Source organism: Ranitomeya imitator, chromosome 2, assembly GCF_032444005.1.
Source record: "Ranitomeya imitator isolate aRanImi1 chromosome 2, aRanImi1.pri, whole genome shotgun sequence".
Lineage (NCBI taxonomy): Eukaryota > Metazoa > Chordata > Amphibia > Anura > Dendrobatidae > Ranitomeya > Ranitomeya imitator.
The window spans coordinates 845,826,065-845,843,321 of NC_091283.1; the positions used below are offsets into that span (position 1 = coordinate 845,826,065).

General features: G+C 46.4%; 1 protein-coding gene across 40 annotated transcripts in view; it reads left to right on the forward strand.

Moving 5' to 3' along the window:
- TCF7L2 (transcription factor 7 like 2) overlaps positions 1 to 17,257 on the forward strand; it is a 317,280-nt gene that overhangs the window by 282,555 nt on the left and 17,468 nt on the right. For 34 of the 40 annotated variants that reach the window (XR_011318561.1, XR_011318562.1, XM_069754295.1 and 31 more), the window contains 3 exons: positions 4,310 to 4,442; positions 5,784 to 5,886; positions 7,377 to 7,463. Coding sequence is in view for 38 of the 40 variants with exons in the window: in XM_069754295.1 (XP_069610396.1) it covers positions 4,310 to 4,442; positions 5,784 to 5,886; positions 7,377 to 7,463 (323 nt within the window). In the remaining 2 variants the exon portion in view is untranslated. The remainder of the gene's footprint in view (positions 1 to 4,309; positions 4,443 to 5,783; positions 5,887 to 7,376; positions 7,464 to 17,257) is intronic. The other 6 variants (XM_069754297.1, XM_069754301.1, XM_069754302.1 and 3 more) reach the window with 1 other exon arrangement.

Consider the following 17,257-nt stretch of genomic DNA (forward strand, 5'->3'; position numbering starts at 1 on the left):
TTATCTCCGGGGACCTGTGGACACATGACTGTGCGCCAATATAATGGTGCACACCAGGTGTTGGTGGACTACTCACCTGCTGCATGCATTGCCCGGCTCAGCCCCTGAGCTTGGGCTCCAATTCCTGAGATTCTCACTAGATCCTCTAGGGGCGCCGCCGAACTAAATTATTCATGTTGGCTAATTGCCTTTTAATGCTGATTTGAAGGACCGGAAACAAATACTGGAACAGCGGGGCGATGAAATTATCAAAATACAAAGCTGATTGATAAAGGAGCGATTGCCCAAATCACGGACCCCTGACAACTGATAGATATCTCTATATATTTGATCTTTAAATACAATTTTATTTATCTTCCTATAAATATTTTACTTATTATGTAATATAAAGGAGTTTTTTCTGCTACTTGTATTAATTTATTACACTAACATTATTATTATTTCTTTAATTTTGTGTTGCAAAGTATTTATTAATATTCACATTCAATTATTGTATTCGTAGCCGGTGATGCATGTTTTAATGTTACAATAAATTCTGCAAATCTCCACTTTTTTTTATGAGTTTTGCACAATTATTTTATTAAAATAAAAAAACAAACATACAACCGGGCCCTGGTTGTCACAGCGTAGTTGCCCGGCTCTGAGCCACGGCCGGTGTACAATGACGTCCATTGTGTTTACCAGCTGGCGCCATTGACGAGAGCTCATGAGGCTTTAAGACGTTTCACGGAAACAAGAGAAACCTTAACGGGCAGAATCCTTGTGTCTCCGATTGTGGAAGAGAACAAGAAGACGTGATGTAATAAGCATTTAGCTCTTGTCAGGTCGCGCTGCCGCCGCTCCTTGGGTATTAATACAAGCTGCTTATGGAAATGAGGCCATATCTAGGCTGTAATCTGCTCAGCCATTACTAGGAGAGCGTCTTTATCTGCCGGCCACATAATCTGGTTAAATGTTCTGCCTTGTAAAACTCCGGCTCAATACCACCTTGGGGAATATGGATTTTCGGTCTGAGTGGTTCCCATGTCGGGAATCCGTGCAGCGTTTGTGCGGATGAAAGCGTGAACCTGGCCCCGGCGCGCAGGTCCCAGTGTTTACAGGGGAGGCGCCTCTACGGAGAGTGGATGTTGTGACTCCTCGCTGCACTGCTCACTGCGCTCGCCGCCATTTAGTTTTTGTGATAAAAGTCTTTGAGAAGTGAATGGCGGGCGAAACAAGATCTCGTCAATGTCACGGAATATACAAGGCAGGTCCTTAGATCCCGGCTGTATAAAGGGGGCTGCTGACTCCGGGAGCGAGATACAGTGCGCGTTAACAAATCAGGAGGTTGTGCGGGGCTGGCCTCGGACGCTATTAAAGGCAGGGTACCCGCTGCGCCGACTTGCATCACAAAAGGGTGTGAATCGGAGGGAGTCAGAGAGGAGGTGGTGGGGCTCGCGCCTCAGCATGCCATGCCTTTATGCCATCATAGGAGAAAATTGCTAGGGGAGAAGAGGAGGTGGGCCCTGTCATTGGGAGGAAGGAACCAACGGGCCCGGCACTGCTGAGAGTCCTGTCCTCCAAAAAGAAGTAGGAAGGACGACACGAAGAACGTATAGCAGGGGACACATCCGAGTCTGGAACGACACTGGCCGGGGCAAAAACAAGAGACGTTTTGGAAAATTTTTGGAAGTAAAAAGATAAAAAAAGAAAAATATTCAAGGTTTATACCGTGATCAGATGCACAATAAATATCCGCTGTTATTTGGAAGGGAAGGTTTTTTGTGTTTTCTTTTTTTGCAAACGGTTTGTAAAAGTCGAGTGTTTGTGTAAACAGGAGCTTTAATAATCGATGGTGCAATAAAACCATCATTAAAAAAAAGATCCGGGAGCAAAACCGCAGCATCTGACCTGGAAATGCTCCGGATAGTTTCGGTAAAGTCCCCGACCGGCCTCCCCTCGCTTCCAGTTGTCAGACAATTATGAAGCGTTTTTAAAATAGTTGTCATTATTTTCGGCGGCCCGGATTACAGGGAAAGTCATGTGACCTCAGATAACGCGAGAAATGTATCTGCTCGGGTTTTGCCACTTTGTTCAAACGTGCAGATCATAGACCGAGGATGAAGAATTGTCCCATCAGTGAGCGGGTACATACTCTCCATGGGTCCGAGTCATTACACTAGCATCTTTCTTCAGTCTTTTTCTGTGTTTTTTTTTTTTTTTTTGGGGGGGGGGGGATTGGCGCCAAATTCCTCTTTTAAGTTTCCTTTATAGTTTTCCACTTGTGCTTTTTTCTCTGTTCGCCATTGTGGACGCCGTTTTTGTAATTCAGATGTTTGCAGCAATTCGTTGTTAAAAATGCATAAAATTTTGACATGAATTTACTCCCGCCAAGTGATTATTTTTGGATACTAGAAATTTTTGCATAAAGGTAACATTTGTGTGTGACATTCTAGTGTATCGTCGGACTCCTTGCTCTAAAATCACATAGAAGGTAAAAGACCAAAGTAGCGAGCATTTTTATCTGATTTCATGAGCTCACAGTGGCTTAAAAAAGTTTCTTAAAACATTCCTACAATATGTCCTTCAGCTTCTGCCAAGAGCAGAGAGGACTTGGGGGATGGAAGCAGCAAACCCGACAACTTCTTGGTTATTTCAATACGTCTCTCCTATGGGAGCTGCAGGAGGAGCCGCAGGGGAGACAGTGACTTCCCTACCTGAAAATTTGGGTACAATCTTCATACATTTGCCCCAATTCATTATTGTCTTTGAGCCTTTTTTCTGAAATAAAAACGGTTCTTACACAGGTCCGGTTCGTTACTGCATAGGCGCCGTTTTCTGTCCAGTTTTCAGGGTTTTTTTGCCGTTTTTTTCATTTATTCTTGTGATTCTTTTAATTTGCACTTTTTTTAATCTATGTTATGTGTTCACCTGTTTTTTTTTTATGTTCATCATTGTGGGCAGTTTGCGGTCTACAGATATTTTTGGCTGATTCATCAATTGCAACTTTTTAAAAAGTCGCAAACTTTTTGCGCAAAATATTTTATAGATACCTGAAACTGTTTTTTTTTTCACACATTTTGCAACATTTTAGCAGATCATGCAACTTTTTGTGCTAAAAAAGTGGTGAAAAAAGTTAAAGACAAAAATAAATAATTCCAATTTTGCACAAAGTTAATAAATTGCGTGTGAAATTTTGAAGAATTGAACACAAAAAACAGCAATGAATATCACAAGATAGAAAAAGAAAAGTGACTTAAAAAGAAGCAAATTAGGATTCAGGAAAAGTGACTGTTATGTCTGCGCCTAATTCTTTATGTACCGTAATTTGGGCCTTTTTAAAGTCACTTTTACTTGGTTACTTTGATTTTGGACAAAATTAGTCAGTTCGCTTATGACATTTTGAATAATTTACTGCAAACAACACAACAATGAAGACAAAAAAGTGATAAATCCGTCAGTGATGAGTCGGAGCCTTAGGGTATGTGTCCATGTTCAGGCTTGCTTCAGGATTTGGTCAGGATTTTATGCAGGTAAAATCCTGACCAAATCTGCACCTGAGGTCACTGGCAGGTCACCTGCGGTGTTCTTGCGTGTTTTGCTCATTGTAGCAACATGCTGCGTTCTGAAAAAACGCGCCGCATGTGCGTTTTCGCGGCAAATACGCATGCGTTTTTTCCTGCATAGTGGAGTCGGGATTTCATTAAATCCCCTCCACTATGCTGTAACATCTGGACGCTGCGTTTTTGACGCTGCGGAAAAACGCAGCGTAAAAAAAATGCAGTGTTTCCTGAACGTGGAAACATAGCCTTATTGTCTGTGCTCCCTGATGAAGGCCGACTGTGGATGGGGTCGTGGTCTGTTGTAGAATGGGAAGAAGACAGGAAAATATTGAACGTCGTTATAAAACTGAAATAAAATTGTCTACAATGTATTCATAAAATAGAAGTTCTGTTCTATTGTTCCGCAGTTACATCTGTTACTGGGAAAGCTGGGTGACGATCAATATGGCAGTCGTCACTATGCACCCTGCTTTCCCAGACTCCCACATAACAGCTGTCCATCTTGTCATGTGGCACCCGCCGCGCTCGTGTCGACGATGACGCTTTGTAATATGCCATTTTCCAAATCCTGAAAAGCTTAATATTTACCGCACCCAACTTTCCCGGAAACAGGACAGCGATGGCCTCTATATCTCCTGGGAAATATTCTGGTTTTATTTCTAGGTGGAAATGTTCTGTAATGGTGACTTCTATGTTCACGCTTTAGGACGCCATCTTATTTGTGGTCTTCTGTTCATTAAATGTGATTTCTCTTTGTGTCTCCGCAGTCTAATAAAGTGCCAGTAGTACAACACCCTCATCATGTCCACCCTCTCACACCGCTTATCACCTACAGTAATGAGCACTTTACCCCTGGGAACCCCCCACCACACTTACAGGCGGATGTGGACCCCAAAACAGGTAGGTGCTCCCTGTGTGACGTGGATTGCCCCGCCCGGGGGTTGTAATGTCCGCTAATGCTATTAAGGTCTCTCCTGTATTTCCCATCATCACTTTTAGAGGGTCTTCCAGAGTCTTGACTTTGTGTCATGTGACAAGATCCCCAATGGTACTTCTGATCCCTTTCTTTTAGGAGTGTCCAGGTGGCTACAGTCTAGTGGGAGTCATCAGTGTGACCGTGGGCTCCAGATTTAGGGACCAGGCTCAGACTTTTGGCCAATTTTCTAGCCTTTTTCTGACACGTGAATATCAGATATTCCCTGCAGCCCTCTCCATGACTCTGGCGCCCATCATGGGATCCAGGCGCATGTGACAGCACTCGATACATTGTTACTTTTTGCCCCTTATTTCTGAATATTCTTCCCACCTTGATTAACTGTTGCCTCTTAAAGGTGCAGGCGCAGAAGAAATCCTGGAGTTGTAGTGTGTCCTCCTCCCACTCTCTGTTCTCAGCTGAAGAGTTTTACAAATGATGTTTTTAGCGGCGGATTCGAGCGTCCACCTGTCTTTTGTGCCAGCGGTGATCATTTATTTATGATTTTGGCGGCCGTCTCCTCCTTCCTCCCTGTTTTACATCTCTTCTCCCTGCAGCTGTGTCTGTTTTATTCATGCATCATTGTGAACGGCAGAGAAATGACCTCACGGGGAAAGTAGAAGTGCAGGTTACAGTCGGTTCATTAGGACAAGGAGAACTCTGGGACACTTGCCCACTGCTCCACTTGTAGGAAAGTTCATTTGCCATAAGGGAAGAATTTTGCTGAAAGAAAAGGTTCATTTGAATCTGTACAGAATACAATCGCTTAACTAGTAATACCCCAAAAATTATGTGGAGGAGTTAGATATACTCAAAGTAGTCTCCAAAACCTGATGCAGCTTTCCTGATAACAACATTTTAGGGATTGATATTTCAGCGATTGTCTAATATATTCTAGAGACTCCAACTTCCAGAACATTCTGGGACTAGTAGTTCTACAGCAGCTGACCACTGCTATAGTCCATTCATGAGATCACTTTGGATGATCCTAATCACCTAGTGGACAGGGGTCCTGGGGGAACAGGGGAGCGAACACCGGGCCTGGGTGGAAAGCCCTGCAATAAGGGGCCCATTTTGGTGTTTTTAATGGAGCCCCTCCTTTTCAGTGCTCATTATCATTTTATGTTTGGTTTTGCGTAAACATGACTTTGGCTTTTACTGTTAGATTTCTTCATTTTTTTATTGCATTTTTTTTTTATTTTTTTTGGTCATTTTTTAATTCTTTGTTTCATATTCCTTATTGTTAAATCTGTTTTTTATGTCCCCAGGAATCCCTCGGCCTCCTCACCCTCCAGACATATCACCCTATTACCCTTTATCACCGGGCGCCGTAGGACAGATCCCCCATCCGCTAGGATGGTTAGTACCACAGTAAGCAGTTCCAGTGTTTTTACCATTTTTTATTATTTTACGTTTTAATGTAAAGTGAATTTGATGAATGAAGTGTCCGGAGTCGTCCTACATGGGGCCTGGTGGGCAGTTCTTGCTCTTACTTTATTCTCACTGCTCTCCAGAGTTTATTCAGCCAGAAATACGGGCCTTTCGCTATTTGTTATAGTCTTTAGCAAGGGGGCGTGGCTCGCATGATCCTCTTGGGCGTGTGCTTAGGCGAATCTGCATAATTAACATGTGAGCCACGCCCCCTAATAGCACTAATTAAATGGCCCGTATCTCTGGAAGCGTATGGCAGATAAAAAAAGAAACAAAAGGCGGAAAACTCAGCAGAGCAGCGGGAATGACATAAGAGAAGAAGATGGCCTCTTTTCACCTGGTGACAGGTCCTCTTTAATGTATGTGGGGGTCTCCATATGTCGCAGTCTCCCCTCATATCCAAAAAAACAGTAGGCTGCCAATCTGGAGTGCTGCCCTGAACCTGCAAAGTTTGTGGGGGCTCTCTCTGGCGCACCACCATGTCTAGTCTATACCATGAGGTACTGCCCCTCCTGAACATGACGAGGGCTGCTACAATCATTTATGGGGCACAGACCCCCGGTATCTGAGTGCAGTGAACCTATAGGTTTATCTTTTTATCTGGCATTTTTGTTATATGTCCCCCCTTATCTGATGAATGCTATAGACCTCAGATCTTCGGTATATTGGGGGGCTATCTGCACCCCGTCCCCCTGTATCTGATGGAATAAATAAAAGTGTAGATAGAAGAAGTTGGAAAAATGTGTCAGTAAACGCAGCCTCCCTTCCCCCGCCCGCTCCTCGCAGTCATTACGCAGTCTCTGTCTTCTTGCGGTTAAGGGACCAATAATTTATTCAGGAACGACTGAGTCTTTCTCAAGATCTCCCCCAGTGCAGGTTGTTGTAATCATTAATTATTGTAACGAGCGGTGACTGGCGATTGGTTGCCCACAATAGTATTTGGGGACTTTCCCCCGGTAAATCTTGTCAAGTCTCATTAATGTGACAAAAGGCTACAAATTAAGATCTGTTAATTTAATGTTTTCTCACCAAGATCTAAATAGCGGAAGGGACCCAGCGCGCCGCTCGACGCCTTTGATTCCCTGCACTTTATTTTGGTATAAATTTCCATTCATTATTATTTTCTTTGCATGCGTAGCCCTCAATTAGTGTGATGGCTCCATTAAAGAAGCAAAGGCTTCGCCTTTAATTATCACAACAAAACACCTCGTTCCAGCCCAGAGAGAGGCCCTATATTGACATAAGCTGAGGTTAGAAAATTTAATTAGCCGCCCGTATCAAATTTATGGCATTCACATTGTCGGCTTTGATCTGCGCCGTACAATCCCCAAGATTTTTGTCTTGATTAGATGAGAATGCTGGAATGTAATTTATTTATTTTCAAATATTATACTCAATTTCTCCATTTTTTTTCTTTCCCCCTTTCCAAGGCAAGGTCAGCCGGTGTACCCGATCACAACCGGGGGTTTCCGACATCCCTACCCCACCGCTCTTACAGTCAATGCTTCCATGTCAAGGTGAGCGCTCTAAAAACTGGCCCGAATGCGTCTTCTGTAGCCCCCAGAACCGTAAAATTGGGGAAACGTAACCGCAGAATCAGATTAACCAAAAGCAACACAAAATATTGTCCAATGTTGATTTTTACATAAATTAGAACTTAAATATAATTAATTATTTAGATCTTATATATTATCTGACTGTGGATCTGATTGTCAGCCATTAATTACGGAAGATGGTGCTATAAATATATAAGACAGATAATAGATAGATGATAGATAGATGATAGATAGATGATGATAGATATGTAGATATAGAGATGTTAGATAATAGATAGATGAGAGATAGATAGATAATAGATACATAGATAGATGATAGATAGATAGATAATAGATGATAGATATGTAGATATAGAGATGTTAGATAATAGATAGATGAGAGATAGATAATAGATACATAGATAGATGATAGATAGATAGATAGATAGATAGATAAATAGATGATAGATTGATAGAGATTATAGATAATAGATGATAGATACATAGATAAGACATAGATAATAGATGATAGATTATATATAATAGATAATAGATAGATAATAGATAGATAATAGATGATAGATATGTAGATATAGAGATGTTAGATAATAGATAGATGAGAGATAGATAGATAATAGATACATATATAGATGATAGATAGATAGATATGTAGATAGATGATGATAGATAGATAATAGATAGATGATAGATAGATGATAGATAGATAGATAGATAAATAGATAGATGATGGATATATAGATAGATAGATGATGGATAGATAATGGATGATAGATTGATAGAGATTATAGATAATAGATGATAGATACATAGATAAGACATAGATAATAGATGATAGATTATATATAATAGATAATAGATTGATAATAGATGATAGATAGATGATAGATAATAGATGATAGATATCGAGGTGATAGATAATAGATGATAGAGAGATAATAGATGATAGATAGATAAATAGATAATAGATGATAGATATAGAGGTGATAGATTGATAGAGATGATAGATAATAGATAGATAGATAATAGATAGATAGATAATAGATAGATGATGGATAAATGGATGATAGATATAGAGATGATAGATTGATGATTGATAGAGATGATAGATAATAGATATATAATAGATAGATAATAGATGATAGATAATAGATATATAATAGATAGATAATAGATGACAGATAGATAGATAGATAGATAGATAGATGATAGATAGATAGATAGATAATAGATGATAGATGATAGATAGATAGATGATAGATAGATAGATAATAGATATATAATAGATAGATAATAGATGACAGATAGATAGATGATAGATAGATGATAGATAGATAATAGACAGCCATTGATGTCTGAATGTTTTTTGCGCTGATTTAGAATATGTCTTTGGTTTTGTCAGATTGACTCTAGTTTCTGAGATATTTAATAGTTAATGAATCTCAGTAGAATTCCGGCTTCAAAAAGTGTTTTTCTAACATTGTAAGCTACAAATTATAATACAAAATAATTAGATGACAGATAAATTATAGATTTATATTTGATATAAACATTTCACGTTATATATAATCTATATTTGATACATCAGATATTATATTTTGCAAAGTTTTATTGATCAGATATGATATATATTTCTTCTTTATATTATATTTGTTTTTCGGTTATTGTGTATATCAGACTGCATATATTCTAAATATTACATAGATCAGACATGATATATTTCATTGTATATATTATCTGTATTTTATATTTCATATTCTATAAATGACATACGTCAGATATCTTACATTTATTCTATGTATTATCTATATTTTGTTTTATCAGAATTATATTTAAATATTATGTATTCATATTGTATATTTAATTTATTATATTATCCAATACTACCTTATCTATATTTCTGTGTTCCGTATTATTCTATAAATTACATAGATCAGATCCTGTATATTTAATGACATATATTATCTAGTATTATTTTATCTGTATTTCTCGGCTTCGTGTTATTCTATATATTACATAGATAAGTTCCTGTATATTTATTCACATATATTATCTAGTATTATTTTATCTGTATTTCTTGGCTTTGTGTTATTCTATATATTACATAGATCAGATTTGATCATTTCAATAACTTCTGGGCTCCCAATGATTCATTGTTGCAACAGTGACACCTTCAGGTTAACACATGAACTACACTCCATAGACTTACAGAAGGGTTGTGCATAATGTTCTATTTTTTCCATTGTCAGTAACTACAAAATTTAGAAAGTTAAATTATCATTCCAGGCCAAGTCATGTGTCTGTATGTTGGAGTCCAGGATGTGATTTAGTCCTGGAGTTCATCTGTAGTAGTTTTTTTTCTGACCTTTAGATTAGGTGAACAAGTAATAAAACAAGTAATAAAACCGCGACCTGGCGCTGCGGCCCTGTTGGTCTTACGCTGTGCAGTAACTGTGGCGGTTTTTACTATATCCGTTATTGCAGTCATTATACCAGTTCTCCGCCTTGTGGTGACGGCAGACGATCGATATTCCTCTCGTAAAACAGTAATGGAGGCGAGATCTGCTGAAATATTTATTATTTTATGTTTAAGGAAACAATAAATCATCATGGGCGCATTCACACGTAGCAGTTTTTATGCGATTTGTAATGCGGGAAAAAAAGTAACGTTTTACGATAACAATGATCATTATAAAGAAAAATCAATGCGATTTCCCCTGCGGTTTTCTGGCCATAACCTGCAGTTTTCATATGGAAAGAAATACTAAATGTGAACGGAGTCAGACGGTCACTGAGGGCTCACCACATGGAGATGCGACCGGATACATTGTTTCTTGTGATACAATGTTACATTGTGCTTACCCTGCTTGTTCTGCTCCGTAGTGCAGGAACGTGGCCGTTATAGGGAGATATATCAGCCTCCTCCGCCCGGACTACAAGTCCCAGACGTCCTGGGGGTCAGGGAGTCGCTATAATAAGATTTCTATGTAATTAGCGACGCAGTTATAGGAGGGTTTTTTTGCTATCACTGATTGTGGTTGTGTTACATTGTTGCACGCACCCGTCAGTGATGGAATGTTCTCTCCTCATTCTTCTTGGTACATTATAAAAGTCGCAGGTTATCTTATCATTTAAGATTATTGTGACTTCACACAATTCCCACAAGTTTCTGTTTGGTCCATGGAAGTTATGAGATATTCACCATAACCCTGAATGTGTAGAAAAGCAGAAAGACAACGTATTGCTAATAAGGCCCCCACCCGGAAGGATCATTATGCGGCTGCCAAGCGATGGGATTTCTGAGCAATCCTACAGAAGATGACATTGGTCTGAATGATTCTTTATCTTCTCGTCTTCGTCCCGCTATAAAACCTTCTTTGTAATAGATTTGTATGGCGGATATGTGATCGGAGGCGCACGGCCATTGGTGGATCACTTCTCTGGCGGATAGGACGGATATCAATCGGATATCGGAGTTTTTTACACGCAGAAATGCAGAAATTGGTCAGATATCTGCACATGTGAAGACTCCTGGAAAATGCAGTAAATACTAAGATTACTAAGATGTAATATATATATATATTACCCACAGGCTGCACATCTGGAAGTACCTGCCCCGGGCCCCTCCATAGAGACTAGGGCCCCGTACCCACAGGCTGCACATCTGGAAGTACCGGCCCCGGGTCCCTCCATAGAGACTAGGGCCCCGTACCCACAGGCTGCACATCTGGAAGTACCTGCCCCGGGCCCCTCCATAGAGACTAGGGCCCCGTACCCACAGGCTGCACATCTGGAAGTACCGGCCCCGGGTCCCCTCCATAGAGACTAGGGCCCCGTACCCACAGGCTGCACATCTGGAAGTACCTGCCCCGGGCCCCTCCATAGAGACTAGGGCCCCGTACCCACAGGCTGCACATCTGGAAGTACCTGCCCCGGGCCCCTCCATAGAGACTAGGGCCCCGTACCCACAGGCTGCACATCTGGAAGTACCTGCCCCGGGCCCCTCCATAGAGACTAGGGCCCCGTACCCACAGGCTGCACATCTGGAAGTACCTGCCCCGGGCCCCTCCATAGAGACTAGGGCCCCGTACTCACAGGCTGCACATCTGGAAGTACCTGCCCCGGGCCCCTCCATAGAGACTAGGGCCCCGTACCCACAGGCTGCACATCTGGAAGTACCTGCCCCGGGCCCCTCCATAGAGACTAGGGCCCCGTACCCACAGGCTGCACATCTGGAAGTACCGGCCCCGGGCCCCTCCATAGAGACTAGGGCCCCGTACCCACAGGCTGCACATCTGGAAGTACCGGCCCCAGGCCCCTCCATAGAGACTAGGGCCCCGTACCCACAGGCTGCACATCTGGAAGTACCGGCCCCGGACCCCTCCATAGAGACTAGGGCCCCGTACCCACAGGCTGCACATCTGGAAGTACCGGCCCCGGGCCCCTCCATAGAGACTAGGGCCCCGTACCCACAGGCTGCACATCTGGAAGTACCGGCCCCGGGTCCCCTCCATAGAGACTAGGGCCCCGTACCCACAGGCTGCACATCTGGAAGTACCTGCCCCGGGCCCCTCCATAGAGACTAGGGCCCCGTACCCACAGGCTGCACATCTGGAAGTACCGGCCCCGGACCCCTCCATAGAGACTAGGGCCCCGTACCCACAGGCTGCACATCTGGAAGTATCGGCCCCGGGCCCCTCCATAGAGACTAGGGCCCCGTACCCACAGGCTGCACATCTGGAAGTACCGGCCCCGGGTCCCCTCCATAGAGACTAGGGCCCCGTACCCACAGGCTGCACATCTGGAAGTACCTGCCCCGGGCCCCTCCATAGAGACTAGGGCCCCGTACCCACAGGCTGCACATCTGGAAGTACCGGCCCCGGGCCCCTCCATAGAGACTAGGGCCCCGTACCCACAGGCTGCACATCTGGAAGTACCGGCCCCTCCATAGAGACTAGGGCCCCGTACTCACAGGCTGCGCATGAGCTCAATGCATGGATATATTATATATATATATATATATATGTACTTCCAGATGTGCAGCCTGTGGGTACGGGGCCCTAGTCTCTATATATATAATATATCCATGCATTGAGCTCATGTGCAGCCTGTGGGTACGGGGCCCTAGTCTCTATGGAGGGGCCCGGGGGCTGGTACTTCCAGATGTGCAGCCTGTGGGTACGGGGCCCTAGTCTCTATTGAGGGGCCCGGGGCCGGTACTTCCAGATGTGCAGCCTGTGGGTACGGGGCCCTAGCCTCTATGGAGGGGCCCGGGGCCGCTACTTCCAGATGTGCAGCCTGTGGGTACGGGGCCCTAGTCTCTATTGAGGGGCCCGGGGCAGGTACTTCCAGATGTGCAGCCTGTGGGTACGGGGCCCTAGTCTCTATTGAGGGGCCCGGGGCCGGTACTTCCAGATGTGCAGCCTGTGGGTGTGGGGCCCTAGTCTCTATGGAGGGGCCCGGGGCCGGTACTTCCAGATGTGCAGCCTGTGGGTACGGGGCCCTAGTCTCTATTGAGGGGCCCGGGGGCAGGTACTTCCAGATGTGCAGCCTGTGGGTATGGGGCCCTAGTCTCTATGGAGGGGCCCGGGGCCGGTACTTCCAGATGTGCAGCCTGTGGGTACGGGGCCCTAGTCTCTATTGAGGGGCCCGGGGCCGGTACTTCCAGATGTGCAGCCTGTGGGTACGGGGCCCTAGTCTCTATTGAGGGGCCCGGGGCCGGTACTTCCAGATGTGCAGCCTGTGGGTACGGGGCCCTAGTCTCTATGGAGGGGCCCGGGGCCGGTACTTCCAGATGTGCAGCCTGTGGGTACAGGGCCCTAGTCTCTATGGAGGGGCCCGGGGGCCGGTACTTCCAGATGTGCAGCCTGTGGGTACAGGGCCCTAGTCTCTATGGAGGGGCCCGGGGGCCGGTACTTCCAGATGTGCAGCCTGTGGGTACGGGGCCCTAGTCTCTATGGAGGGGCCCGGGGGCCTGTACTTCCAGATGTGCAGCCTGTGGGTACGGGGCCCTAGTCTCTATGGAGGGGCCCGGGGCCGGTACTTCCAGATGTGCAGCCTGTGGGTACGGGGCCCCAGTCTCTATGGAGGGGCCCGGGGCCGCTACTTCCAGATGTGCAGCCTGTGGGTACGGGGCCCTAGTCTCTATGGAGGGGCCCGGGGCCGGTACTTCCAGATGTGCAGCCTGTGGGTATGGGGCCCTAGTCTCTATGGAGGGGCCCGGGGCCGGTACTTACAGATGTGCAGCCTGTGGGTACGGGGCCCTAGTCTCTATGGAGGGGCCCGGGGTAGGTACTTACAGATGTGCAGCCTGTGGGTACGGGGCCCTAGTCTCTATGGAGGGGCCCGGGGCAGGTACTTCCAGATGTGCAGCCTGTGGGTACGGGGCCCTAGTCTCTATGGAGGGGCCCGAGGCAGGTACTTACAGATGTGCAGCCTGTGGGTATGGGGCCCTAGTCTCTATGGAGGGGCCCGGGGCCGCTACTTCCAGATGTGCAGCCTGTGGGTACGGGGCCCTAGTCTCTATTGAGGGGCCCGGGGGCAGGTACTTCCAGATGTGCAGCCTGTGGGTATGGGGCCCTAGTCTCTATGGAGGGGCCCGGGGCCGGTACTTCCAGATGTGCAGCCTGTGGGTATGGGGCCCTAGTCTCTATGGAGGGGCCCGGGGCCGGTACTTACAGATGTGCAGCCTGTGGGTACGGGGCCCTAGTCTCTATGGAGGGGCCCGGGGTAGGTACTTACAGATGTGCAGCCTGTGGGTATGGGGCCCTAGTCTCTATGGAGGGGCCCGGGGCAGGTACTTCCAGATGTGCAGCCTGTGGGTACGGGGCCCTAGTCTCTATGGAGGGGCCCGAGGCAGGTACTTACAGATGTGCAGCCTGTGGGTATGGGGCCCTAGTCTCTATGGAGGGGCCCGGGGGCCGGTACTTCCAGATGTGCAGCCTGTGGGTACGGGGCCCTAGTGTCTATGGAGGGGCCCGGGGCCGGTACTTCCAGATGTGCAGCCTGTGGGTATGGGGCCCTAGTCTCTATGGAGGGGCCCGGGGCCGGTACTTCCAGATGTGCAGCCTGTGGGTATGGGGCCCTAGTCTCTATGGAGGGGCCCGGGGGCCGGTACTTCCAGATGTGCAGCCTGTGGGTACGGGGCCCTAGTCTCTATGGAGGGGCCCGGGGCAGGTACTTACAGATGTGCAGCCTGTGGGTATGGGGCCCTAGTCTCTATGGAGGGGCCCGGGGGCCGGTACTTCCAGATGTGCAGCCTGTGGGTACGGGGCCCTAGTGTCTATGGAGGGGCCCGGGGCAGGTACTTACAGATGTGCAGCCTGTGGGTACGGGGCCCTAGTCTCTATGGAGGGGGCCGGTACTTCCAGATGTGCAGCCTGTGGGTACGGGGCCCTAGTCTCTATGGAGGGGCCCGGGGGCCGGTACTTCCAGATGTGCAGCCTGTGGGTACGGGGCCCTAGTCTCTATGGAGGGGCCCGGGGCAGGTACTTCCAGATGTGCAGCCTGTGGGTACGGGGCCCTAGTCTCTATGGAGGGGCCCGGGGCAGGTACTTACAGATGTGCAGCCTGTGGGTATGGGGCCCTAGTCTCTATGGAGGGGCCCGGGGCCGCTACTTCCAGATGTGGTGGCCACTTTGTACTCCATGACCCATGGTAATAGATGGCGGTATGGACTCCATTGGGTGCGGAGCTCTGTCGGCAGCGGGGGGTTACGGCTCTGCGCAGAGGAAAGCTGCCGGCAGGATTATGATTAGCGAGCCGGACACCTTGGGATTCTTCTTTTTTCTCCTTCCATCCAAACTTGGCAGAATGAAAGGTGTCTAGTTATAGAGAGTATACAGCAAATTAAACAGATTATTGTGATAATGGGCTGACACAAGTACAGGTCCATTAGGCGGATGACAGTTATGGGAATGCAGGCGCTGCACCCTGTTCTGTCGCAGCCTTTGATATTCATTCAATGCAGCGCCGGGGCCAGGGATTCTCAGAATTAAGTGAAGGGTCATTATACTTTAAACACCGTGGAGAAACCTAGATTGGCAATTAAACAGCACTTGCTGACACTCGCCGGTGCCACCCGGTGACCCCCTTTCGATTGAGATGTTGGAGCTTGGGGCCCTCAGCATGTTAAATTGGTGAAAGGCACTTCTCCTGACGAGGGCATCGCTCAAACCATCTGGCTTCAAAGAGAAGCCACATCATGTATAAACCATAAAGTGGGCGCAACGGGCTGGCGAAAAGAAGAAATCCCAGGCAGGAATAGATGAAATGTGCGAGCGGATAATGATAAATTCAGCGTAAGCGGAGGCAGAACGGCTGCAGCCCATAAAGAGATGCGTCCCACTGCTTATGCATGAGATCCAGACGACGAGATGACACGCGCTCGGGAGAAGCGTCAACAGCGGCTCCAAAAAAAAAAAAGAATCCCGAGGACGACAGAAGCCCCTGAGACAAGCAGAACAAAAAAAAAATTAGTTGTCCCTAATAAGTCGTCTCATCATTATCTCCTGGCTCCGAGCCATGAAAGGAGACGGGCGTCTAATGAGATGCGATTTTATGCCGGGCGTTTTGTGGGCACCGTCTCACCTTGGGAACAAGGAAACAATGTATCGCGCTCCTTATCTCCATGTAGCCAAATGCACCTTTTGTCTGGATGGCGCAGGAATGTGGCAGCTCGTTACAGAATGGACGTAGCTACAGGACGAGGCTGAGGGTCCGTCATCTACCGTATGGGGGTCCAGGAGTGTAACTTGAAGGGGCCCCGATGCTAAATCTCCAAAAGGGCCTGCGAGTAGCTCAGGTCTTTAATAGGAACAGTCTTTTCATATGGGACAAAGGGACCTTTCGGGCCTCATGGGCTCCAGGGCCCGGGTGCAATTACAACCCGCCACCCCTACTATAGTTACTTCCCCGAGGTCACAGTGAGGACTGGAGATCCGACTCCATCCACATCCACAGTGATACACGAGGCGTTCTGCACGTTCCAGCTAATCTCACATGAGAGCAAGAGCACAAGAAGAGGATTCAGAGATCCTCCAAAAATTAGAAAAAACAGCAAAACGAGGCAGAGATGCTTACCTGCCTAGGCCTCTAAACAAATGCACTATCAGGATGCAGTGGCATCTCTGCCTCGTTTTGCTGGTTTTTCTAATCTCAAATGAGCCAAATTGTTTCTGGAAGCTTCTATCCTCCGAGACATCGCGGCTCATCCTAGAATGAAAAGATCGGCATCTTTCTGATAGACATTGGGGCGGATTCATCCAGTTTGGCGTTTCCTGCGTCCGTCATTTAGAAATACGCACCCCTTAGCGCATCTTCCGTGGTTTCCATGTGTCCGACATGGACTCCAGCGTTACTGGCCTTCGTTGTCCGCTCCCCTTCTACTAAGCCCCACTTAACCTTTGTACGACGTGATGGAGCAAAGCTGCGCAGAAGTGGGAGACTTTTATCAGACCGCTTCCTGATTTAAAACAAATGAATTTCCCCTTTTATAACCTCTACGTGCTGTCCGCTAATATGCCCACATTACCGAGGTTTTGGGGGAGTTTTTCATCTCCCATAGCGTTTTTTCCCCCGAAGTGTCTTCTGATTGGGCAGTCACCAATCCCACCCGGAGCCGCATCCTAGCAGCAACTTTCTCCTTTTTTCCCACCAGACTTTATTCAAAACCGGAAGTGAAAGAAAAAGGCTGAAAAGACAGAACATGAACCGTAGAAAGGTTTTATAATAGAAACGAGTCTGAAGAGTCTGTAAAC